The 27,872-nt window shown below is 38.2% G+C and overlaps 2 protein-coding genes across 2 annotated transcripts; both read left to right on the forward strand.

Annotated features, from left to right (window-relative positions):
* Window positions 1-2,749: 2,749 nt before the first annotated feature.
* On the forward strand, window positions 2,750-27,402 carry LOC122316458. The gene is made up of 3 exons (XM_043132987.1): window positions 2,750-2,916; window positions 7,561-7,867; window positions 25,800-27,402. The coding sequence occupies exons 2-3, from the start codon at window positions 7,594-7,596 to the stop codon at window positions 26,810-26,812; spliced, it is 1,287 nt and encodes a 428-aa protein (XP_042988921.1). The 5' UTR covers window positions 2,750-2,916; window positions 7,561-7,593; the 3' UTR covers window positions 26,813-27,402.
* LOC122316465 (UPF0481 protein At3g47200-like) lies at window positions 2,910-7,506 on the forward strand. The gene is given in 3 exon segments (XM_043132998.1): window positions 2,910-4,004; window positions 5,068-5,958; window positions 5,961-7,506. Coding segments are annotated over 3 exon segments (2,052 nt in total). The 5' UTR covers window positions 2,910-3,884; the 3' UTR covers window positions 7,002-7,506.
* Window positions 27,403-27,872: the final 470 nt, after the last annotated feature.

The following is a 27,872-nucleotide window of genomic DNA, read 5'->3' on the forward strand; positions in this document are numbered from 1 at the left end:
CTTGGTGAAGGTGTGGGAAGGGCTGTGGATTTCTTAGGCTTGAGGGATATAGAGGTCAGCGAAGTGAATAATCGAGGTGAACAATCAGAGTCAGTGAAGTGAGAGGAATACACAAATCAGAGGTCAACGATCAGGACTTATTTTGTTCGCTCTCTCCATTGCTCCTAGACCAAACTTGATTTCTTACAATGCGATAGTGAAGTGAATAATTAACTGAAGGGAGGGAGAGAGATAGAGTCAGCTGCAAAGAAATTGAGAGGAAAGTTGATGGGATTTTCTGGGAAAAAATGTGAAGGATGTGTCGATGAGAGGGTCTTAGGTGGAAGACCAAGATTTGAGACTGAGTTTGGTTTTATATTTTGTGCAAAAAAAGTTGTTGTCTAATGAAGCGTGGGAGACAATCTCCACGTGGGTGCTCGGTGGGAAGAAGGAAGACGGTGCCTGTTTCTTTCTTCATCTGGTTTTTATGTCGGGTCATACGGGTTCGACCCAATTTCATTTTGATCGGATTGAATCGGATCGGGTTGCCAACATAACTGAGCATGATTCGGATCGGATCGGATAAAAAACCGACTATTCCAGCCAGGTTGCAGGCCTAGCGGTGGCCCCCAGCAAGAGCCACCAGGGGTGGCCTTAGTATTTTCCTTAAGAAAAATATAATATCTCATAAGATGTATAGGAAAGTAATAAACTATGTAGGTTATTAAAAAAAAAAAAAAGATAAGGAAATAATCTAGGCCTGTTTGAACGCTCGAAACAACTTCATGCATGTTTTTATACTAACGGAGATCAATTAAAAAAAAATAAAAAAACAATACTAATATGATCTAATTTTATTAAAGGATTGCCATTACAAGTTATAAATTGTATCTTGACGCGCGTGGCATTCTCAGGGCCGAAGTGCAAAGAATAAAAAAAACAATATTAATATGATCTAATTTTTTAGAACGTCACCAATAAAGAATGATGTTCTTTCTCACTGTTTTAATGCTTGACATTTTATAAATAACTTGGAGGAAGTTCTTTATCATGCTCTAAAAGCAAGTGTCGAATTAGAAGAAAAGCGGAGAAAGCAGAGGGGGACAATCTCCTATGAAAAGGCCGCATCCTCAATGAATTACCAAATTCTATGTATGATTATAAGATCTATTGGTCATCTCCCTCGATAAAGGATTTTGTTGAAGAGCTTGGAGAATATAGAAAATTAAATAAGCAGATACGGAGCTTTCCAAAGTTCCAGATTTGAAGTCGTCCTGTCGATTGTCGAAGGAGAATGGTGATTGGATGAGTCTTACCATATAAGATAAAAACTATTTTACGCTTCTTAATTCAACTATAGTGTCTCGGCAAAATTGATGTGCAGCAGGAGTACTCCAATCCATTTTTTAAATAAACATAATTACTATAATTTTTATTTTTATTTATTTTTTGAAATTAATTAAAAAAATCATTGTTTACATTTAAGTAATATTGAACGCTTTTAATAGCCTTCAAGCACTTTACTAATTAATAATCGAATGCCAAATAGATGATATTCAAAAGTAATCTATATATACACACACACACATACATACGCTGATACACACACTGCTACGTACATTTGTCTTGATAATCTTTCAGTGTTTATATATGTAGATATATAAATAGGTACTAGCGAAGTAATGAATCACTCTTTGTAACATTGACATGGTAAAATTTAATTTCAAAATTTTCCTACAAATCAAATTATACTTGAAAACCACTACGCCGAGCCATTAATGTTTTCAAATATTCCAAATATCCCACTTTTACTAGTACCGCTTGATTGGTCGAAGCTGTCTATGAGAAGTTTAGGCAAATTAAGCAGACTACTTCGATATGTTTACTTGCTATATATGAGATACTCGCTTTGAGGTGATGAAATGTTTAATATTAGATTTTTGGATGACTTAAGAAATTAAGTCTTTTCGACAATTAAGGCTACAAATACCATGTCCATGTTCAGAATGCTTGCATTAATTTAGGATTGTGTGAAGTAGTTATCTGTGCATTAAAAACCATTGTTGCTTTTCTATGAATTTGTGAGGAATGCCTTCGATTGGTTCATTTTGTTGTAAGTCAAATCCGTGCAGACATGGGTGGTCCCTATATAATATTGTAAATGATACGCATGTGAGTACTAGTGTTCTATGAACAAATATATTCAAAAAGTTACAATCCAAACATTAAAATAATCTAACGGTAACTTTGAACATAACATTATTAAGAGGTTAAGTAGCATTTTCCTATGCCTTATGTTATATCAAGATGCTCGTATCAGAAAAGACAAGACACAAAATAAATTACAATGTCAATCATATTAATGTGTTGAGAAGCTATTAACGTTTATAACTGGCTTGTTGTTTAAGTCAAAGTTGTATGTCTTCTTTAATGAATAGATGTGATTTGTTATTAAAAAAAAAAAAAAAGAAACCTGCTCGTATCAGAGATTGCTTTAACAAAATATTTTTTTAAATATTATGATAGGCTAACAACTTTACAATTGATAGACAACTTTAAATATAATAATATTTTTTTATTATATTTAAAAACATCAAATCAAAAGTAAAAATAAAAAATAAATTTAAAATAATATTATTTTATTATATAGTTGTATACTTGTTAGTCAGCAGTAATTTTATGATTTATCATTTTCCTATTCGCAAATCACAAATATAATGATATATAGAAATGGCACCAATATGAGAAAATTTGATGGCATGCACAAGGCTCATGATGATCACTAGTCTAGTCCACACTCCCAAGTCAACTTTCCTTCTGTATATATATACATATACATATAGTTATCTGTATATCGGAAACTCTCATCTCGAGCCTTTTTACAGAGAGTAGGAGAAGAAATTTGCAGCAGGCGATTTACTCCGAATTATTAAGCAAGTGAGTCCATTGCCCTTCGCTTGTTAAAAAACACTAAGACAGCAAGGCCATTTAATTAACCTTTCTTCTTTTCTGCTTTCTTTTGTGATTTTCTTCCTCTAACATACTAAAACATTTGGCCAGTTTTTTCTGTTCTGCAAAGCCTAATGAAAGAAAACAATAGTTTACATTGCTTAGCATCTCTTCTTTTTAATATTCACTTTAAATGGTTCTATTCATCTTCTGAGGTGCTAAAGCTGAACTATCTGGGAACTCCCCGGTAGAAGCTGTACTATTCTGAAAAGTTATAAGATCAATCGGTATAATATGCATGGATTTTACAGTTTTGATAGTTATTTTTGGCATTACGGTTTCAATAGTTACTAGATCTTAATTAATTTTTATTATTTTAGTATTCTTCTGACTTTTAAGTGTGTGAGTAGATCTATTTTTATTTTCAAAAAAAAAAAAAAACAACTAAGATTTAAGAGATTCACAAAGAATTGATACATAACCAAAATTACCCGCCTGATCCCAATAGCAATATTAGAATTTTCATTCTCCTTTTACCATAGTTAAATTCGCACTCAATTCATCGACTTCTTAATTTATGATCACCCAATCAAGGTGCTTTTCCACTAGCAAAGGAATTCCCTACTATTTCCATTCAGTTCAGCTGCTTTTTCCATTTTGAAAGCCAGGATAGAAAAGATAAATAATAATTCCCCTGATGAAAAATGGTACCTTGATGATTAATTTTTTAATGTTTTGGACTTGCTGAAGATGATGTTAAGGAGACTGGAGATGTCTCATTTATTGATTACTCTTAAGATTTTATAGAGATTTTATTTTTCTACCAAAGACATTTGTAATTGGTTTATTTCATTTTTAACTTTGCATCTTGTTTTGTAACTACTATTTTTTTCTTCTTTTTTTTTTTTCACATTTATAACATTTTACTAGCTAATCTGGTCCACCCTCCTAAGTCAATGTTTCCTTCGGTATATATAATTATCTGCATATTGGAAACTCTCATCTCAAGCATTTTTTTCAGAGAGCAGGAGAAGCAATCTGCAGCAGGCGATTTACCCCGAATTGACGTTAAGCAAGTAAGTCCTTTTCCTTTCGCTTATTAAAAAACACTCACACAGCTAGGCCATCAAATTCACCTTTCTTCTTTTCTGCTTTCTTTCTTGATTTTTTTCCTCTAACATACTAAAACATTTGGCCATTTTTTTCTGTTCTGCAAAGCCTAAACGAAAAAAATAGTTTACATTGCTTAGCTCTTTACTTTTCAATATTCACTTTAACTGGGCGTGGAATAATTTACAAATGATTCTATATATTCATCGTCTGAGGTGCTAAAGCTGAACTATTTGAGAATTCCAATGTATGTAGAAGTATTCTAAAAAGTTATAATTAAGATCAATCGGTATATGGATTTTACAGTTTCAATAGTTATTACTACATTCTTAGTTAATTATTATTATTTTATTTTTATCAATTTACAGTATTTTTCTGACTTCTGAGTGTGTGAGTATATATATGTATATAAATATTATAAAAAATGCAAGATTTAATAGCTTCGCAAAGAATTGATACATAATCTAAATTACCAGCCTCATCCCATTAGAAAGGATATATTTTTCACTCTGCTTTTACCAGAGTAAAATTCCCACCCAATTCAGCGGCTTCTTTTCCACCCAATCTAGCTAGGTGCTTTTCCACTAGCAAAGGAATTGACTAGTATTTCCGTAAGGTCAGCTGCTTTTCCCATTTTGAAAGCCAGAATAGAAAAATAAATAATAATTCCCACTATGAAAAATGGAACCTGAGCCGCAGTACTAATAATATCACTCGCTAATTTTCTAAGCAAAATAAATGGAAAGAAACAATGAGATAAAGGGATGGATGATTTCTAGCTTAAGCACCTTGATTATATTATATATATTAGTGGAAAGGTTTGTCTTAGATATATGCATGTCATTTTTTTAATGGGAGCTTTTATAAAATTAGTGAAATTTGATTGCAAATACTTGGAACAGATCTTGTACTATGTCTCTAGAATATATACGACGCCTGCATTCTCCATTCGTTAAAAAGAAAAAAAAGATTCTATATTTTTATCACAAATTTGTTAATATTAGTGAGAATTCGTATGCTTTGTATTAGGATCAGAGAGTTGCACTATTTCTTTACAAAATCATGGACAGAGATGCTCTCTCAACTCGTATTAGGGCTATTGACAGAAAGCTAGATGACTTGACTCCCATTAATGCTGAAGAGCATTGCATATTTAAAGTGCACGAGCAGTTGCTTAAGGTAAATGAGAAGGCTTACAAACCCGTGCTGCTTGCGATCGGTCCTTACAACGACCATAAAAAAGTTGGCCGTGGGCTTATGGAAGAGCATAAACTGCGGTATCTGAAGCAAATGCTTAAAAGGAAAAATGAAAGCAGTGTGGAAGCATACATCAGTGCCTTGACAGAATTGGAAGAAACCGCCCGTAATTGCTATGCAGAACGCATTAGGCTGACCACACATGAGTTTGTGGAAATGATGCTACTTGATGGGTGTTTCATCATTGAGCTGTTCCGCAAGTGGGAGAAGCCAAATATAAGAGACGATCCACATGATCCAATCTTCCAACTGGATTGGATGCTTCCTAAAATAGCTCGCGATCTACTGTTATTTGAAAATCAACTTCCATTCTTCGTTCTGACTAGATTGTTCTTGATGATTGAGAGTAGCCAAACACCACTTCCCAACCAATCCGAACATTTAGGAGAACACCCTATCAAGAATGAGCAGAGCAATGAAATTACCTGTCCTGAAAGCTCAACCACCATAGATCAGAGGCCCAGATCAGACTATTTGGTGATCTTGCCCTTCGTTTTTTCCATGGCTTATTACCATTTCAATGGAAAGACGTCAGTGGATCAAGTTCTTATTCAGCCGAAAATATTGAGCATCTACTTGGTCTGCCGCATACAACTATCTCTCCTACACTGGCAAGACTGGAAAATGAGCGTCAAAATGTTGGAGACAAATTCAAAAAGTTAGAATTTAAACATCTACTTGATCTGATATATACAAGTATCAAGCTTTCAGTACTTGATATGGAAGTAGATCGTGCCATAGAACGTCAAGATCAGGTTGGAGTACTCGAAAAGAGATTTGGCCTGATACCATGTGTTGTGAGTTCTTTACTTGCAAAAATAAAAAATATGAAGAAGGGATGTAAGGAAATGAATGACTATGATGACTGGACTGATAACCGCTGGGAGAGAATACCTGATGCCATTGCATTCCAAGAGGCTGGAGTTGAGTTGGACAAGGCAGAGAAATTTTTGAATCTACTTCAACAAAATAGGAATAAAGATGTCAAGAAAAACCTTTGCGGAGCCAGATTCAAGATGGCAGAGAAATTTATGCGCCTACCTTTTCTGAACAAGACTGAAGACTGGAACTCAATTCCTGACGGAACAGAGCTTAAAGAGGCTGGAGTCGAATTCAAAAAGGCAAAGAAATTTACGGATACAAAAAAAATGATGAGGTCAATACATAATGCTACGAAGCTTAAAGAGGGTGGAGTCAAGTTCCAGAAGGCAAAGCAGGATACATTGTTTTCCATAAATTTTAGCAATGGGGTATTGGAAATTTCGCCTTTGAGAATAGAAGATGAAACTGAGACTTTCTTACGAAATCTAATTGCATATGAGCAATATAGTCCAGACATTGATACCGATTATCATTATGTTACCCTCTATGCGTGCTTCATGGATGATCTCATTAACTCTCCCAAGGATGTTGATTTACTTCGTCATAATGAAATTATCGAAAATTGGTTGGGTGATGATGGAGTTGCTTCCCGCATGTTCAACAAGCTTGGTCGCCATGTCACTGTTTCAGACTATCCCCCCAGTACTTTATATGCTCAAACTTGCATTAATATGAACAAGCACTGCGCCGAAGACTGGAATGAATGGATGGCAACATTAAGGCACAATCATTTCAATAGTCCTTGGGCTTTGCTTTCAGTTTTGGCAGCTATCTTATTGCTTGGACTTACAATTATACAGACTGTATTTTCCATTATTAATTAGGTTTTCATGTAGTGTACGTCTTAATTAATCTCATTGTTGTCTTAGTTAATGTAATATAATGTTGAATTTAGTAAGATTTTCGAAATGATCACCCAATCAAGGTGCTTTTCCACTAGCAAAGGAATTGCCTACTATTTCCATTCAGTTCAGCTGTTTTTTCATTTTGAAAGCCAGAATAGAAAGATAAAAAATAATTTCCCTCGATGAAAAATGGAACCTTTTAAGCCACAGTACTAAAAACATCACTCGCCTATAAATTGTACTGCCTAAGCAAAATAAATGGAAAGGAAGAAATAACGAGATAGATGGATGGATGATTTGTAGCTTAAGCACCTTGATTATATTATATTAGTGGAAAGGTTTGTCTTACAGACGTACATGTCATTTTTTTAATGTAGACTTCAATAAATTAGTGAAATTTGTATGCAAATACTTGGAACAGATCTTGTACTATTTCTTTAGAATATATATGAGGCCTACACTGTCCATTCGTTTAAAAACAAAACGCTTTTATCAGAAATTTGTTAATATTAGTGTGAATTTGTATGCTTTGTATTAGAAACAGAGACTTACACTATATCTCTACAAAATAATGGATGGAGATGCTCTCTCTACTCGTATTAAAGCTATTGACGAAAAGCTAGATGGCTTGACTCCAATTAATGCTGAAGAGAAATTCATATTTAAAGTGCATGAGGAGTTACTTCAGGTAAATGAGAAGGCTTACAAACCCACGCTGCTTGCCATCGGTCCTTACAACGACCACGGCAAGGTTTGCCGGGGGCTTATGGAAGAGCATAAATTGCGGTATCTGAAACAAATGCGTGATACGAGAAATGACCGCAGTGTGAAAGAATACTTTAAAGTTGTTGAGGGAAAAATGAGCGTATTGGCATATTCTTGTGAAAACCTGTGTAAAATAGTGTTGTAACAAGTGTTGTTGCGGAAAGCTTGAAGTGTGCTCATTATTGGTCAAAGGAAGCGACTTCGCTCGACCCTCGCTCGACAGAGCGCTCGAGCGAACTTGGGTAGATTGCACCGCTTGATCCTCGCTCGACATGCAGCTCGAGCGAACTCAGGCAGATTCAACCGCTCGACTCTCGCTCGACATACAGCTCGAGCGAACCCAGGCAAAGTGTGTCGCTCGACCCTCGCTCGACACTTAGCTCGAGCGAACTTAGGCAGATTTCGGCGCTCGACCCTCGCTCGACATACAGCTCGAGCGAACCCAGGCAGAGTGTGTCGCTCGACCCTCGCTCGACACTTAGCTCGAGCGAACTTAGGCAGATTTCGGCGCTCGACCTTCGCTCGAGCCAATGTTCCAGATCACTTACAATGTAGGGTTTTGAACGCCTCATTTTGATGGGAACTATAAATAGAACAGCTTAGTTTCTGTTCTAGTGTGGAGAATCAGAGCAAAAACCCTAAGGGCCTCCAAGAACTTCTTAGAGCAACCTTTCCTCCATTTGGTTGATTCTCTCTTGGATAAACACGTCTCCACCACAACATACACAAAATCAACTCTTACTTGAGTCCATTGAAGTGGACATTTTTGTTGGCCGGAAGAGTCCGGAGCTGCCGTTGATGCAGAGATCGAGAGGCTCTCGTGGGAAGCTATAGGAAGGTCGGAGTTCCGACACTACATGCGTGTAGAGATCGAGTGGGTCACTCGTGGTGTTGCAAGCCGAGTTTAGCTACTACAAAGGTTTTGTGAGTGTCTCTAAATTGGTTGTAACAAACTAAAATTTCTATAGTGGATTTGAGGTGGTGTCTTACACCCGGAGTGGTTTTAGATTTTGAAGACGTTCTTCAAATGAGTTTCCACTCCGTGAACAAAATCATGTGTTGATTATTTGTGTTATTTGATTCTTTTATTAACTGCTTATTTGATTTATTTTCAAAAGACCTTAAAAATTAGATTACACCCATTCACCCCCCCTCTAGGTGTAGTGTTGTGTAGAACCACTGCTTTTTCAATTGGTATCAGAGCGGGTTCATTCCGCTAAGATTTAGTTCCTGAGTGTGATCCTGCTGTAGTGGTTTAAATGGATAGGTCTCAATCACTCACATCTCCACCATATTTTGATGGAAACAACTATGCCTATTGGAAAGTGAGAATGAGAGCTTTCTTAAAATCTGTGGATGAACGAGTATGGGTTTCCATAACAAATGGTTGGATAGAACCAGAAGTTCTTGTTGACGGAGTTCGAACTCCCAAAGGTGTGGAGAATTATTCTAGGGATGAAATAAATGAGTGCGGTTGGAATAGCAAAGGGCTTAATGCGATCTTTATGGTTGTATCCCAGGAAGAATTCAAAAGAATATCAGTGTGTCAAAATTGCAAGGAAGCTTGGGATATTCTTGAGATTACCTATGAAGGTACCAAGGCTGTAAAGAATTCAAAGCTTCAAATGTTGACTACTAGTTTTGAAGAGTTGAGAATGAAGGATGATGAAACATTTGATGCTTTCTATGCCAAACTAAATGACATCGTCAACTCTCGTTTTAATCTAGGAGATAGAATTCCTGAGAATAGAGTTGTGAGAAAAGTTCTCAGATCTCTTCCTGAGAGATTTCGTCCTAAGGTTACGGCTATTGAGGAAAGCAAAGATGTGGATACTATGAGAATTGAAGAATTGGTGGGCTCCCTCCAAACATATGAACATACTCTTCCAATGGACAAGAAGCACAAGTCCATAGCCCTCAATACTGTTAGAGAGGAGTCGGATGAGTCATCCGATGATTTGGCTATGAGTGACAAAGAAATAGCATTCTATGTTAAGAAATTCAGGAAAATGTTTGTCGCTAGAAATAAAAAGAATCAGAGCCTAGAGAAGAAAAAGTTTGAAAGATACAACAGAGGCTCGAGTTCAGGAAACAAGGATAGAAGCTTTGAGAAGCACACTAGAACAAATAGAGACAAGGGTCAGTCAAGTGTGCAGTGTCATGAATGCCATGGTTTTGGACACATTCGCCTGGAATGTCCAAACTACAAAAAGGCAAAAGAAAGAGCAAAAATTGCATCCCTAAGTGAGAGTGAATCGGAGTCAAGTGATTCATCAGGGAACTCTTCCCCAAAAAGAAATCTGAATTACATGGCATTCACTGTCTCGGTAGATAGCAAAAGTCAACACAGTGAAAATGTGTCGGATGATGAGAGCAAGTCTGGAAATGAATCTGAATATGAAGATGAGCTGCAAGAAGTTTATGAGAAGTTATACAAGGAATGTGTTAAATTGAGAAAACTCAACAAAGTGCACATTGAAGAGATAGACTTCATTAAAAGAGAAAATGAAGAGCTTCAAGGCAAATTAACTGATGCCATTGTTCTAGCTGATCACTTTAAAATAAAGAAGGTTGGTTTGGAAGATGAGTTAAAAGCTCAGGAAAGTGAAATAAGCTTGCTGAAGGAAAAGCTGAAATCCTTCTCCAGCGGGAAACAAAAGTTGGATGAAATTCTAAACTTTGGAAAGCCCCATAGTGACAAGAGTGGTCTGGGATATGGTGCAGTAAAATCTGAGACTGCAACCACCTCAAAGGTCTCCCACAAAAATGAGAAGAAGACTGTGTTTGTTCATGAATCAGCTGTCAATGGAAAGACTAACCCATCTGACAAGGGCAAATCTCATGTCCAAATGGGTGTTCTGTCTCATGTGAAACCAAGAACTAGAAATGCAAGACCTATTTGTCACCACTGTGGTAAAACAGGTCATGTTGTAATGGAGTGTTTTAAGCTGAAAAGATACATCACGTATGAACATACACCTTCTCAAAGCAAAAGTGTGCACCCTCCAAACATGGGTAAACGTCTCATAACTGCTCCTAAGTATACTTCTTCATTCAGGAAACAAAGAGATAGCAAAGAAAACTATGTGTGTCATAATTGTGGTAGGGCTGGCCACATCCGACCAAATTGCTATGAGCTTAGGAAGAATCACATGAAAAATGGAGATAGACAACCAAGAAAAGGGCATCTGAATCTTTGGAGTCAAGTGATGGCCTTAACTAGGCAAAATGAGATGCTGAATGTCAAGATAGACCAACTGTCAACTACCAAAAAGGGTGGCTCTCCAAAAGTTAGAAAGATGTGGGTCAGAACTGGAGAAAGAAACACATGTCATGTGGCACATATTGCTCTAAAGACTAGAGACACATATGTGTGGTACCTTGATAGTGGATGCTCACGTCACATGTCAGGTGATAAGAGTTTGTTTAAAACTGTTGAGGAATACAAGTGTGGAACGGTAACTTTTGGAGATGGTGGAAAAGCTGATATAGCTGGAAAAGGTGAAATTGATATACCTGGACTACCCATCTTGAGGGAAGTACTGTTTGTTGATGGATTAAAAGCAAATCTTCTCAGCATAAGTCAAATGTGTGACAATGGTGCTGAGGTTCGCTTTTCAAAAGAAAAATGCATTGTTTCAGATAATGATGGAAATTGCATGATGCAGGGAACGAGGACATCTGACAATTGTTATGGCATCACTCCTAATTTTCAACATAGTTGCAACAGTGCTAAGAGTGAGGCAACAGACCTGTGGCACCAAAGACTTGGACACGTGAATCATAAAAATCTGTCCAAGATTGCCAAGAAAGATATGGTGATAGGATTGTCTGAGCTGGGTAAAGTGGAGACTCCTGTGTGTGGGTCATGTCAATTGGGAAAACAAGTCAGAATAGCTCACAAGAAAACTACGGCTATCCTAACTGAACAACCTTTGGAGTTATTGCACATAGATCTTATGGGACCCTCTAGAACTGAAAGCTTGGGGGGAAAGAGATACATACTGGTAATGGTGGATGACTTCACCAGATATTCATGGGTGGAATTTCTGAGAGAGAAAGCTGAAGCTCCTAATGTGATTAAAATATTGTGCAAGAAACTTCAAAATGAGCAAGGAAAGGTAATAGTCAGAATCAGGAGCGATCATGGAAGAGAATTTGACAATTCAAATCTTGAGAGTTTCTGTGATGAAGAGGGCATCAGTCAAGAATTTTCTGCCCCTATCACTCCACAGCAAAATGGAGTGGTTGAAAGAAAGAACTGGGTGATTCAAGAAATGGCTCGAGCCATAATACATAGCAAGAATGTTCCTACCCATTTCTGGGGAGAAGCTATGAACACGGTATGTCATATTGTGAATAGAGTCTATCCGAGACCAAACACTTCCAAAACACCATATGAACTGTGGAAAGGAAAGAAACCAAATGTGAAGTACTTTAAGGTGTTTGGAAGTCAATGCTACATTTTGAGAGACAGGGAAAACTTAGCTAAGTTTGACCCCAAAAGTGATGAAGGGATTTTTCTTGGATACTCTAGAAACAGTCGTGCGTATAGATGCTACAATCTGCACACCAGAACTGTAATAGAATCCATAAATGTGGTAGTGAATGATGCTCCTGAAGAGAAATTGAATAAAGATGAGCCATCTCACTTACCAAGTGGAACTGAAAGAGAAGATAGTGATGCAGTAAGGGAAAACTTGGAGTCCGCATCAAATGAAAAGATAAGAAGCCAAAAGGAACCTTCTTCAAGAGTAAAGTTGAATCATCCCCAAGAAAATATTATAGGAAACATAGATGAAGGGATGAGACTAAGAAGGAAGGTGATAAATCAATTGGCTCACTCAAGCTACATTTCACAAATTGAGCCAAAAAGGGTCGAAGAAGCTTTAAGTGACGAGAATTGGTTAAATGCTATGCATGATGAAATAAATCAATTTGTGATGTGTGGTATTTGGTGCCAAGACCAGAAAGTCACAATGTGGTAGGCACAAAATGGATTTTCAAGAACAAGTCTGATGAGAATGGAATCGTTGTGCGAAATAAAGCAAGACTGGTTGCTCAAGGGTATGCCCAGATGGAGGGTATAGACTTCGATGAGACTTTCGCTCTGGTTGCCAGACTTGAGTCAATTCGAATTTTGTTGAGCATCGCTTGTCATATGTGCTTCAAGCTCTATCAAATGGACGTCAAGAGTGCTTTTCTAAATGGAGTTCTCCAAGAAAAAGTATATGTTGAACAACCAAAGGGTTTCAAGGATCCAAAATATCCTAGTCATGTCTACAGGCTGAAGAAAGCTCTTTATGGCCTAAAACAGGCTCCCAAAGCTTGGTATGAAAGACTAACTTCCTATTTGGAGAACCACAAGTTTTTGAGAGGAAGTGTTGATAGGACATTATTCATCAGAAAAGTTGGAGAAGACATAACAATTGCTCAAATCTATGTGGATGACATTGTTTTTGGATCTTCTATTGACACTCTGGCTCTTGATTTTGCTGATGAAATGAAGAATGAATTTGAGATGAGCATGGTAGGTGAATTAACCTTTTTCTTGGGACTCCAAGTAAAACAGTTGAATGATGGGTTATTCATATCTCAATCCAAATATGCAAAAGATCTTATCACAAAATTTGGATTAGATGGCAAGAGCCATGCTAGAACTCCCATGAGCACTAGTGTTAAGCTAAGCGCTGATCTGTCAGGCAAGGATGTTGAGCAATCCTTGTATAGGAGCATGATTGGGAGTTTGCTGTATCTCACTGCAAGTAGACCAGACATTGCTTTTAGTGTTGGGGTATGTGCTATATTTCAAGCCAATCCAAAAGAATCACACTTGATAGCTGTCAAACGCATACTTCGCTATGTGAATGAGACGATTAACTATGGGATTTGGTATTCTAGAGACTCTAACACTGAACTTGCAGGCTATTCGGATGCTGATTGGGCAGGTAATGCAGATGATAGGAAAAGCACCTCTGGTGGGTGTTTCTATGTTGGGACGAATTTGGTAGCCTGGATGAGTAAGAAACAAAACTCAATTTCCATGTCTACGGCTGAAGCTGAATACATTGCTGCAGGGAGTTGTTGTACGCAATTGTTGTGGATGAAGCAAATGCTATGTGACTATGGCATTGCCCAAGGTGTGATGAGCGTCTATTGTGACAATACCAGTGCTATTAACATTTCAAAAAATCCTGTCCAACACTCTAGGACCAAGCACATTGACATTAGGCACCATCTCATTCGGGAGCTTGTGGAAACGAAGGTTGTGACTCTTGATTATGTTCCCACCGAACACCAACTAGCCGACCTTTTTACAAAACCCTTGGATAAGCTTCGGTTTGAACTTCTTAGAAAGGCTATTGGGGTTTGTGCTTTGACATAAGCCTGAAACATGCATAACATACATTACATGCTTTTCATGCACTTTCAATTTTTTTTGTTGTTGATTTTTGGGTTGCATTTGTTAGCTGTTTAGTTTCACTGTCATTGTTTGTTGCCCCTACATGCACTCTATGATTGCGCTATATAATAGTGGGGTTGTTAATTCTAAAATCTAAGTGCATGTGTCTTTTGAGATTTGTATCATATACCTATATTTTACAAAGGTTTGGAACATGAGTATCTCGTGTAATCTGTGACTGGCATCACACACCTCACTCCAAACTCGGTCAATTGACATTTCACCACTTGTGAGTTTATTGGGGAGGCAATCAAAAGTGGTAGGAAGCTCTATCTTCATACAGAATTGACCACGGGCTAGATGACCTCATCATGGTTCGTTTGTGGAAAAAGATATATATCTCAAAAGGAAAAGAAAAAGTGAAGTTGAAAAAAAAAATAATAAAAAAAAAGGGGGGGTGAAAAACAGAATAAGTTTTCTGTTTTCTTGAACATACTGAGACAAGTATTTAAACAGAAAGATTCAGGTCCTAGCAGCATTAGGTTTGACTTTCTGTGTCTTGAATGAGCTTCCCAAGCACTTATGGTTTCATGTTCAGCCCAACCCTGCTCACGCCTTACGGTTGAAATTTCTTGATTGAGCAAGGACCGCTTTAAACACGCACGTCTATATTACTTGTGATACTTTGTTTTAAACTGCGTGTTGTATGGGAATATGATGCTTCTCTACATTTGATATGTACTCTTGGTGTGAAAATTGACATTCCCAGTATTTGTCCAAGTCATGTGAGTGTTGTGTGCTTCAAAACTGGGCAAAATGTGTTTTTCTGGAGGTCTCGCTCGACCCTCGCTCGAGCGAAAACCGCTCAACAGCCGCTCGAGGGTTTTAAGTTCGCTCGAGCGAACGTCTGTTATAAAAGCCAGCGCCGCTCGAGCACAGTGCTTTCTCTTCCAGTTTTTCCTCCCGTGCGTTTTTCCTTCCACTTTTTCTCAAATTTCTTCGTTTAATCAAGTTTCTTCCTTCCGAAATCTTCTCCAAACCAAGGTAAATCCCTTTCTCTTTAGTTTTCTCATGATTTAGTGTATTTATTTTGGGTATTTTTCCGAATGTTATGCATATGGGTTTCGGATTTGGTTTTTGAGATTCCTTTTCGATTGTTTTCCAATTCTTTTGGGTTGTTGAGGCATTTGTGCAGCCATTGTTGGGTTTTTGGTTGTATTTAGGAGGTTTTTGAAACTCCCATGGGCTTATGCCCGAGTTTCACACTTGGATGCACTCCAAGTGTTCGATAAAATGCCTAAATGAAGTTTGTATTTGGTTTTTCATCATGCATTGGCATAGCATTGTTCACATATCTCTTTCATGTCTATCCTAGGTTTGGGACATCGTTTAATTAGGATTGCATTATGTTTTGAGGGTGTTTTAGTTTAGAAATGGCATTGGCATGCACATGAGTTTGCATTGGCTTGAAAATTGCTTGGAATTGGTTTGCACTTGGATTGGCATTGGCAATGTTGGTCAATGCATGTTGGTCATTCACATGAGTCATGCACATGAATTGGCTTGCAAATGGTTGGCATTGTTTTGAAAAATGAAGAGTGACATCGGGCATGCACCAAGTCTTGCATTGTCGGTTGGCATTGTTGCGTCAGCATGCATGCATTCATCCCGTTTTTGCATTGCCTTAGCCTTGTCTAACGTCTTTGACTCTGTCTACAGCCGACACCATGTCTCGACGTGTTCGTCCTCGTCAAAACCCCCCTGCACCCGTTCAAGCTCACTTCCATAGTGCCCGAGCCCAAGAGTTATACTCTCATAACTTCTCGCATCGTACTCCCATAGTCGAGCGTGAAGTGACATTAGGTGAGCTTACCGAGACTATCATTCCTCGCATTTTTGAGTCTCGTCAGTGGCAAGCATTGACCACTGGTCATCCCACTCCTTCTGTGGAGATGGTTAGGGAGTTTTACTCAAATATTCATGACATATCTGTTGATGACTCATTTGAAGTCAGTCTCAGGAATGTTGTTTTCAGAGTCACTCCGGGCATGATAGCGACTCTGCTAAATGCCCCTCGTGAGCACTATCCCGAGTTTCCTTACTCGCGGACATCACCTCCCAGTCCACAAGTCATTGCTAGTTGTCTTTGTGGTCGGCCTAGTAGTTGGGAAGGGACAACCCCTATTTCAACTGCTCGTTTTACCCCTGATCATCTCATTCTCAGTAGGATTGTTCTTACGAACTTAGATCCTACAGGCCATAATAGTGATGTGGGTCTTGCTTATGGCTCCCAATTTTTGACAAGACTCACATGCTTTACAAAAATTATAAGCATCCTTAAACATGGAAGGCCAATAAAAACCGCTTTACAAAATTTTTGCCACTGTTTTGTTTGCTGAAAAATGACCACCACATGCACCCGTATGACAAAATCTCAATACTGAAGAAAACTCATCATTAGGAATGCATCTCCGAATCAACTGATCCGAACAATACTTGAAAAGATAAGGGTCATCAAAGTAGAAATGTTTTACCTCAGATAGAAACCGACGCTTATCTTGGGTTGACCATTCAGAAGGCATTCGCTCAGTCACTAGATAATTGACTATATCAGCATACCAGGGAGCTCCATCAACCACAAACAGCTGCTCATCCCGGAAACTATCATCAAGAGGAAGGCTGACATTTGAAGAAGGAAATGATGACAATCTAGAGAGGTGGTCAGCTACCACATTTTCAACTCCTTTTTTATCCTTTATGTTGATGTTGAACTCTTGAAGTAATAGAATCCATCGAATCAAGGTGGTTTTGCATCTTTCTTGGCCAAAAAATACTTAAGAGCAGAGTGGTCAGTGAAAATAGTAACAGGAGAACCAAGAATATAAGCCCGGAATTTATCAAGTGCAAAAACAACTGCAAGCAATTCTTTTTCAGTAGTGGTATAATTTTTCTGGGCATCATTCAAGGTTCTACTGGCATAATAAATCACAAATGGTCTGTTATCCACTCGCTGCCCCAAAACAGCTCCTAAGGCATAGTCACTAGCATCTGTCATAATCTCAAAGGGAAGGTCCCACTGCGGAGGTTGCACAATAGGAGCAGTGGTAAGCGACTTTTTCAAGGTATCAAAAGCTTTTTGGCACTCATCACTCCAAACAAATTCAATATCATTTTGTAAAAGAGTGCACAAAGGTTTTGCAATGGAACTAAACCCTTGAATAAACCGCCTATAAAAGCCAGCATGACCAAGAAAAGAACGAATATCCCTAACTGTCCTAGGGATAGGAAGTTTAGATATTAATTCAATCTTTGCCTTGTCGACCTTTATACCCTCAGAAGAAACAATATGCCCTAATACAATGCCCTGAGTAACCATAAATTGGCATTTCTCCCAATTAAGTAAAAGATTTTTTTCTTCACATCTCTGGAGAATACGTGCCAAATTATGCAAACAACTCTCAAAGGATTTTCCAAAAACAGAGAAATCATCCATGAATATTTCACAAATATCATCAATCATGTCAGAAAAAATACTCATCATGCATCTCTGAAAAGTAGCTGGAGCATTACACAAACCAAAAGGCATTCTAGTAAAAGCAAAAGTGCCAAAAGGACAGGTGAAAGTGGTTTTCTCCTGATCCTCAGGTGCTACAGCAATTTGATAATAACCAGAATAGCCATCCAATAAACAATAATATGCATTACCAGCTACTCTTTCCAAAATTTGATTCAAGAATGGTAAAGGAAAATGATCCTTCCTACTGGCTGAATTAAGTTTTCTATAATCAATGCACATTCTCCAGCCAGTAACCATTCTAGTTGGAATCAACTCATTTTTTTCATTTTTTATGACAGTCAAACCAGATTTCTTTGGTACCACTTGAGTTGGACTTACCCACTTACTGTCTGAGATGGGATAAATGATTCCCACTGCGAGTAGCTTAAGCACTTCCTTTTTCACGACTTCCTTCATGGTAGGATTGAGCCTACGTTGAGCATCACGAACTGGTTTAGCATCGTCTTCAAGATGGATTCTATGGGTACATACAGCGGCATCAATGCCTTTGATGTCGGCTATTGTCCAACCAATTGCGCCTCGATACTTTCTTAATACTTCAATCAACTGGGCTTCATCCTTCTGATTTAGCTTTGAGGAAATCACCACCGGAAAAGTTCCTTCTTCAGGTCCAAGAAACGCATACTTTAAATCTTGAGGAAGTGGTTTCAGTTCCAACTGAGGAACTTCTTCCTCTGAAGATCTAAGTATGTCTGGTGGTGGTAAAGCTTCAAACTGGGGTTTCCATCTTGCTCCCGCAAATTGTACTTCAAGTGGTAAAGATGAATCTGCAAAACAATCAAAAAAATCATAGTCATCTTCATCAATATGATCAATTTTCTCATCAAGTAAAAATTCAGGTGTCTGAAAAATATAATCATCATCAGAAAAAGGAGAAGTTGAGCAAATAAAATCTGTTGGTGTCAAACTCTCCACAGCATTCAAATCACTTGTGTCATCCAAATGTGCTGGCATCTTGCAAGCATTGAAAACGTTCAACTCAAGTGCCATGTTCCCAAAGGTAAGCTTCAAAACTCCACTTCTGCAATTGATCAAAGCATTTGATGTAGCTAGAAATGGTCTTCCTAGGATGACAGGAGCTTGGTAAATAGTGGAGACCGGCTGCTGCATGTCAAGAACCACAAAATCTACTGGGTAGAATTTGTCCACCTGGACCAACACGTCTTCTACAATACCCCTCGGTACCTTAACTGATCTGTCGGCCAGCTGTAGCATGATGGAGGTCTTTTTCAGCTCACCCAATCTCAACTGCTCATAGACTGAGAACGGTAGCAAGTTCACACTACTCCCCAAATCAAGTAAAGCTCTCCCAATTCGTGATTCACCAATCATAATGGAGATGTTGGGAGAGCCGGGATCTCCAAACTTCTGAGGAGTCTCGCTCAATATCAATGCACTAACTTGCTCCGTTAGGAAGGCTTTATTCTTCACATTCAGCTTCCTCTTCACCGTGCACAAGTCCTTAAAAAATTTTGCATATGAAGCCACTTGTTGTATGGCATCCAAGAGTGGAATATTGATTTTCACTTGCTTGAAAATCTTTTGAATCTCCGTGTGATACTTATTCTTTTTGCCAGCTGCCAATCTTTGAGGATAGGGTACCACAGGTTGGTATCCCTTACTAGTTTCAGCATCTGCACTCACAGGCTTCTTCTGTTCTGGTCTCGCCACCTCTGGTTCTTTTTCAGCTTCATCTGTCTCTTCTGCATCTTTAGGTATAGGAGCAATTACCTCTGTGTCTATGGTCATCTCAGGTCGGGAAATTTCCTTCCCACTTCTCAAAGTAAGAACAACTTTTGTTGTCTCAATAACGTCTCCTGAGACATTATGCACTTGATGTTGTTGTTGTCTGTATGCTTGAGGATCAGGCTGAGGCTGTGCAGGAAATTTCCCTTTCTCTAGGGTGCTCAAGGTTGTGCTCATCTTATTAACAGTGCCACGCAACTCATTTATGGCCTGAGTATTTTGATTATTTGTGGTGGCTTGAATCTGCATGAATTGCTGAAGTGTATTGGCTATCTGTGCCATACTGTCATCTAGAGTCTTCTTTGCAGATGATGAAGGCTGAGGACCTTGTGCAGCTACTTGAGGCTGAAATCCAGGAGGAGCTACATAAGGATAGCTCTGAGGATTTTGATATGGCGGATACTGGTGCTGAGGAGCACCTTGATTAAATGGCTGCTGCTGAGGTGGTGGGGACCGACCAGGCTGATCATTTCTCCATGAGAAATTTGGGTGATTTCTCCACCCCGGATTATATGTGTTGGAGAAAGGTTGATTCTGTGCTCGATTGACCCAGTTGGTTGATTGTATTGGCTCAGACACACCTTCTTGAAATACTGGCATAATCGGGCAGTCTTGGGTCTTATGGTTTGAATCAGCACATATAGAACATGCCTCTGCTACTTTCGAAGCCTTTACCTTTTCCATCTCCATGACCTCCATTCTTCTAGTCAATGCAGATATTCGGGCTTGAACATCCGTGTCTCCTTTGAGCTCATATCTGCCCCCTCCAGAAATAGCCCTCAGTGGCTGTGCTGTTAATGGAACTCGATCAGTACGAGTATTCCATTGTTGTGCGCTCTCAGCAAGGTAGTCAAAAAATGATAATGCTTCATCAGGTTCTTTGCTGAAGAACTCCCCATTGCACATTGTTTGAACAAATTGCTTGCATTCCGGAGTGAGACCAGTGTAAAAGTAGCTCACCAGCCTCCAGAATTCAAAACCATGATGTGGACAAATGTTCACCAAATCCTTAAATTTCTCCCAACTGGCCTGAAAGGTCTCATCAGGTCTTTGATTGAACTGGCTGATCTGCTCCTGCAAAAATTGAGTTCTCTGAAAAGGAAAAAATTTCTGTAAGAATTCACGTTGCATGTCAGACCAACTAGAAATGGAATTAGGTCTCAAAGAGTTAAACCATATCTTCGCTTTATCCTTTAAAGAAAAAGGAAATAAACGAAGTCTAATGAATTCATCAGTAACAACCCTAGTGATAAAAGTAGCACAAGCCAGCTCAAAATCCGTCAAGTGCTGGTAAGGACTCTCAGAATCCATCCCGTGGAACTGAGGTATCACCGACATCATGCCATACTTGATAGAGAAATTAGGTGCATTTTCAGGTAAAATTATGCATGAAGGTGTAGTGGTACGAGTGGGTTGCAGATAGTCCTTAAGCGTGCGTGGTGCAGGTGCAGCCATGTTTTCTGATTCAATTTCAATTTCGTCACCTGGCTCACTCAAAGAAAAGACAGACGAGCTATCGATCTCCAAGCTGTGTATACTACTCTCAACACTCGATGTGACTCTAAACAACCTATTTGAAGTGTCTCTTACCCATGACATGAAACATCAATCTAATATGGTAGAGATGAGTGGTTGATGCAGATGAGATGAGTAACCAGAGATAATATGATAAAAAAATAAAATAAAATAACAAGTTTAAATTTAAGTTAGACAACTTATCCCCGGCAACGGCGCCAAAAACTTGACTCACTCAAAAATGAGTAGCACTAATGCTATCCCAAGTGCAGGAGGATGTCGTGTAATAATTAGGAATAAATTCCTAGATTGTCTCCTCAGGGAAAAGTTGCTTAAAATTAAACTTGTTGAAAAAATGTGAAAAACTTCACAAAGAGAAAATAATATGATGGTATATGCAATGGATGAAATAGGGTACTAGTCATGGACTAGATTCATGTCTTTTGAATTTTGTGGGATTGGAATGTATAGGACTTATAAATTAAACTCAGAAATTAATAAAACTAAATTAAGCATTAAACTAAATTAGAAAGTAATCGACAAAACATGAACGGAAAATTTAAAATGCCCAAAACTAATATTCTAGAATTCATCTTTGTAATTAAATTACGAATTCTCAAAATAACATATAACAGTTGTAATTACTATTAAATGAAAACTTAAAGAAGTAAGAAAAATAAATAACACGAAATAAGTAAACAAAAACTTAAAAGTATTCTATAAACTTTAAACTGAAGTTAAATAAAATAGGGAACGAAAAATCTAAACAAAAACGTCCTTTCACGATTCGATTGAAATTCGAATCGAAAAGGAACAATTTCTTACGTATCACTCTTGAAAATTAATCTCTAAACCTTTAATAAAAACTCTATAACAATTCCTCTACTCTTCAGGTATGATATTCAGAAAAATCAAAAACAAAAACAAAAGCTTAAAATCAAATCTTTCTTGCAATAAATTAAAGTAACACAATTAATTTAGAACTTCTAAAACAATTCCTTTTATTGTATGAAACAAACTAGTAATGAAACAAACTAGAAATGAAACAAACTAATAATGAAACAAACTAGTGATGAAACAAACTAGAATTAAAACAAACTAGTAACTTAATGGAAATTAAGGTATTACACTCAATGAAATACAATTCTAGAACAAATATTAATGCACTAAAAAAAAATGATAAAAGAACAAAGCTTTGAAACTTAAAAGAAGAAACAAAATTTCTTAAAACAAAAAGGAGCTAATTCTTTCAAGTAAATAGCAGAAAATTATGTGTTGACAAGTGTTTTTCTAAGATTGAGTTGTCCTCAATTGTACTCAATTGTACTCTCCAATGTTTTTTCTAAGTTTCGGTTGTGCACCTCCTTTTATAGCCAAAAATCTTGGCTACTTCATCTCTCATTCAATTGGTTTTGCATTCACACCCAACAACCAAGTCTTCAATCATGCTTTCACATTCATTTTCGGCCACTTGCTTCCTCTTTCTTTATTTTGTGTCCTGCATTGCATTCCTCTTCCTTTTTCCGTGTCTTCCATTCCATTCCTCTTCAATTATTTTATTCAATTGGTTTAGTAATTCAAACCAAACAACAAAGTCCAACATGCCTAACTCTTGCCTAACTCTTGCCTAACTTTTGCCTAACTCTTTGTTCAATTTCTTCATTGCCGACTTCCTCATTTTATTTCTTCAATTTGTTATTCAATTTCAGCACATGTTTCTTCATTCACCTACTGCTTTGACCGGTCCAAATTCCCTCACAATTCATTCCAGCACATGTCTCATTCATTCACCTACACGGCTCCTTCCTTTGATTTCATGGTTAGGCACGGCTTCTTCCTTTGATTTCTTCATGGTTAGGCACGGCTTCTTCTCTTGATTTCTTCATGGTTAGGCACGGCTTCTTCTCTTGATTTCTTCATCCAGCAATATATATATATAAATAGCTGCCCCAAGTTGCAAATTCATTCCTCCAATCAATTTCAGCCGAAATTCATCACATGTTCTTCATTGATTTACACGGCTACTTCCTTTCAATTTCCACACATGTTTCTTCATTCTTTATACATGACAAGCCTCAATGAATTTCCACCGATTTCTCTCATCTTATTCAATTCAAACCAAGCACCTTTTACTTTTATTTTTATTTTTCTTTTCCAGCCCCACATGTCTTCATGTTCACTAGCTATCTCTTGCATTCACACCTCCAGAAAATTCAAATGCCGAATTGTTAAAGAAAAAGGCAAGATGAGTAGGGCTGGTTCTTGGTGAGAGGTTGCCGAGTGGATGATTGATGAGAGTGACTTGAGTTGAGTTGGTGGGATGAAGTGCATATGGCACTCTTCAAGAGGTGGTCAACAATTCAATATATCTTTCCATGCCATGTGTATAGGACCTACAAGCCAAAATTCATTGTTTTGAGTCATGCATGCGTTAATGACAAAAAAATTTAACATATGGATCACACACAAAATTTATCTCATACTAAGCTTTCTAAATAAAATATGCATATGAATAAACATTATCCAATTATATCTCAAGTTATAAAATTAAGCATAAACTCATGCTATTAATCAATTTAAATCATAACTTGCATTTATTCTTATTAATCATTTTTCCATTTAAAACCAATAATAATGTCATGATGAATTTAAAATACATTGGTTTTAAATAGTAAAAATGTGCAATATTCCAGCTCAATCAGTGCCCTTCTGCTGTATGCCTTGATCAATGGTGTCTCCATTGATCTAGGAAGTCTTTTGTGTCGGGTTATCATTAAGGCGCATCGGTCCTCCAAAACACGAACTGGTTTGCCCTTGCCGTGTCTAATCACCCGACTAGCTCTCTCCCAATCTGTTGAGTTCCATCCTCAGGAGCCTAGAATTGCACTTAAGGCCCCTATTGGTCGTAGGACGGTCCAGCTGAGTCGTGCTCACACCACTCCACACCCTCTCCGTGTTGAGCATCCTCCCGCTCCCTCCTCTCAGCGTTCGAGCTCCCGACCATCCAGTTCTCAGCCGTCTCCCTCGGCTCCATCTAGCTCTCAGCCATCTTTCTCGGCCCCCGGTTCGTCGGAGCCCAGTCTTCAGCAGGTACTTGAGTATCTAGCTCGCCTTGACGCCCGGTTCGACAACCTTGAGGTGAAAGTTGATAACCTACAACAACTTGTGACTCAACGCTTCAACGACATCGAGAGGCAGCTCAATGAGGATGATGAGGATACCGATGGTGATGATTGAGACCCTTGGCCTCTTGTGACAAAAAGGGGGAGATATTGTTGAGGGGTTGAGGGGGAGTAGTACGGTAGTACTAACTCAGGGGGAGTGTTACTTGTACAAACATCTTTTTGTTTTGGGGGAACAGCAGCTTTTGGTTATTTTTGTTGGTTTATATTTCTTGTTAGCTACTGATTGTTTGACTAATGTTTCTTGAACTCCTGATTTGTTGCTTAATGAAGTATTTCTTTTCTAATTATGATTTGATTTGAGAATTATGATTTGAGAATTGCAAATACGTTTTTGTGCATATGTGAATGGGTATGTTTAACCGTTTGCTAAGCGTGTGCAGAAATATTTCAACATGTTCAAGAATATGGATCTAGTTGGGTGTGCTAGGATTAGGTCATGTGTATAGGTTAGAGGTTTTGTCACAGAAATGCCAAAGGGGGAGATTGTTGAGGGAAAAATGAGCGTATTGGCATATTCTTGTGAAAACCTGTGTAAAATAGTGTTGTAACAAGTGTTGTTGCGGAAAGCTTGAAGTGTGCTCATTATTGGTCAAAGGAAGCGACTTCGCTCGACAGAGCGCTCGAGCGAACTTGGGCAGATTGCACCGCTCGATCCTCGCTCGACATGCAGCTCGAGCGAACTCAGGCAGATTCAACCGCTCGACCCTCGCTCGACATACAGCAAGCGCGAACCCAGGCAAAGTGTGTCGCTCGACCCTCGCTCAACACTTAGCTCGAGCGAACTCAGGCAGGTTCAACCGCTCGACCCTCGCTCGACATACAGCTCGAGCGAACCCAGGCAGAGTGTGTCGCTCGACCCTCGCTCGACACTTAGCTCGAGCGAACTTAGGTAGATTTCGGCGCTCGACCTTCGCTCGAGCCAATGTTCCAGATCACTTACAATGTAGGGTTTTGAACGCCTCATTTTGATGGGAACTATAAATAGAACAGCTTAGTTTCTGTTCTAGTGTGGAGAATCAGAGCAAAAACCCTAAGGGCCTCCAAGAACTTCTTAGAGCAACCTCTCCTCCATTTGGTTGATTCTCTCTTGGATAAACACGTCTCCACCACAACATACACAAAATCAACTCTTACTTGAGTCCATTGAAGTGGACATTTTTGTTGGCCGGAAGAGTCCAGAGCTGCCGTTGATGCAGAGATCGAGAGGTTCTCGTGGGAAGCTATAGGAAGGTCGGAGTTCCGACACTACATGCGTGTAGAGATCGAGTGGGTCACTCGTGGTGTTGCAAGCCGAGTTTAGCTACTACAAAGGTTTTGTGAGTGTCTCTAAATTGGTTGTAACAAACTAAAATTTCTATAGTGGATTTGAGGTGGTGTCTTACACCCGGAGTGGTTTTAGATTTTGAAGACGTTCTTCAAATGAGTTTCCACTCCGTGAACAAAATCATGTGTTGATTATTTGTGTTATTTAATTCTTTTATTAACTGCTTATTTGATTTATTTTCAAAAGACCTTAAAAATTAGATTACACCTATTCACCCCCCCTCTAGGTGTAGTGTTGTGTAAAACCACTGCTTTTTCAAAAGTCTTGAGAGAACTAGAAGGGAGAGCCCGTAAATGCTATGCAGAATGCATTGGCCAGACCAAAGATGAATTTGTAGAAATGATGTTACTTGATGGTTGTTTCATCATTGAGCTGTTCCGTAAGTGCAAGGGGTTGAGTCCAAGGGATGATCATGATCCAATCTTCCAAATCGATTGGATGCTTAACGCAGTAGAAGTCGATCTACTGTTATTTGAAAATCAACTTCCATACTTTGTTCTTGATAAATTGTTTGAGATCAGTAGCCAGACGCCAATCCCCAACCGATCAGGACATTCTGGAGAACAAATTGGCGATATTGAACAGAAATATGAAATTAGTCGTTATAAAAGTTCAACCTCTACAGATCAAGTTATACGACTTCACGATATTGCCATTCATGTTTTCCCTGACAACATAAGATTATCGGAATTGAATGTTGGACACTCAAGTCATCGTTTAACCGAAAAGAGTAAGATTCCACTTCTTGATACGTTTATCAATGTTCCACTCGATGAGCATGGAAAGGTGCTTCATGTTGAGAATGAAAAGGTGCTTCATGATGAGTATGAAAGGGTGCGAAGCAAATTAAGCAACGCAGATTTTAAGCATCTACTTGATTATATGATGCATACAATAATCAAGTTCTTAGCACTTGATACAGAACTAAATCATGTCAAAGAAAGTCAAGAGGTTGGAGTCAAATTCAAGAAGGGAGTGATATTTAAGCATTTATTTGGCTTGATGCGTAGTTTTGTTAGTCCTTCAGTTGCAGAAATGGAAAAGAAGGGAGTGATATTTAAGCATTTATCTGGGCTGATGCGTAGTTTTGTTAGTCCTTCAGTTGCAGAAATGGAAAAGATCAAGAAGGGCGTTAACAAGAAGTCAACAAGTGACACCAAAAAGCAACATGAGTATGGGTACGGATTCAATAAGGTAATACCTAATGCAACAGATCTTCAAGATCGTGGAGTCAAATTCAAGAAGGCAAAGAAAGGCACCGCATTTGCCATGTAGTTTACCAATGGGGTATTGGAAATTCCATATTGGAGAATAGCAGATTCAACTGAGACTTTCTTGCGAAACCTACTTGCATATGAGCAATATAGTCTAAACGAGATTTCGAATTACGTCACCGACTATGTGATATTTATGGATGATCTCATTGACTCTCCAAAGGATGTTGAATTACTCCGTCGAGAAGGAATTATTGACAATTGGTTGGGTGATGATGAAGTTGTTTCTACCATGATTAACAAGCTTGGTGACAATATCATTACGCCAGACCCTCACCATACTTACGCTCAAACTCGGATTGCTATTAACAAGCATTGCCGTATACGCAGGAATCAATGGATGGCAAAATTATGGCTCGAATATTTCAACAGTCCTTGGTCACTGTTATCATTTCTGGCGGCTGTCGTATTGCTCGGGGTTTCAATTACACAGACCATATTTGCCATTCTTTCTTACAAATAATAATTGGTAGTTGTCTCATTGCTTCTACTTGTCCCTCTCTTGATTGTACAACTGTATAATTTCGAATAATCGCATTTTACCAAATAAATTACTTGCGTGGCTCATCATGAAATGTTTTTTTGGTTTAACTACGGATGATCTTCTTTTGTTGAAAATCGGAATGCTTATTGTTATGGCAACCAACTTGGAGGCTTCTGTTTATGCCATTTGCTTACTTTTCCTAACTTCAATTTACAGATATAACTCTCTTGTGAATCTTTCTGTTTTTTTTTTTTTTTTTGTATGCTCGAAATTTCTATCAAGCATGCCTAAACCATATTTATAGAGAAGTTATAATCAAACAATCTTTTTCTTTTTTTGTGGAATCTATTAATTTATATAATAATCATCCCAAACGTTTACCTGGTGATATTTGTGATTTGTAGGAAGGAATATTTCAAAGCTGATTTTCTTATCTAAAAACACCAGTAAATAAATAATAAAGATGGCTTATAGGATCGTGTGAAGTAGTTATCTGTGCATTCAAAACCATTGCTGCTTTTCTAAGAATTTGTGAGGAATTCAGTTCGATTGGTTCATTTTGTTGTACGTCTAATCC

Source organism: Carya illinoinensis, chromosome 1 (genome assembly GCF_018687715.1).
Source record: "Carya illinoinensis cultivar Pawnee chromosome 1, C.illinoinensisPawnee_v1, whole genome shotgun sequence".
NCBI lineage: Eukaryota > Viridiplantae > Streptophyta > Magnoliopsida > Fagales > Juglandaceae > Carya > Carya illinoinensis.

Excerpts from the sequence above, each read along its gene's own strand:
- LOC122316458 (XM_043132987.1), top strand. The coding sequence starts at position 7,594 with ATGGATGGAGATGCTCTCTCTACTCGTATTAAAGCTATTGACGAAAAG. Across the intron at positions 7,868-25,799 it reads TGTGAAAGAATACTTTAAAG|TCTTGAGAGAACTAGAAGGG; the intron begins TTGTTGAGGGAA and ends CTTTTTCAAAAG.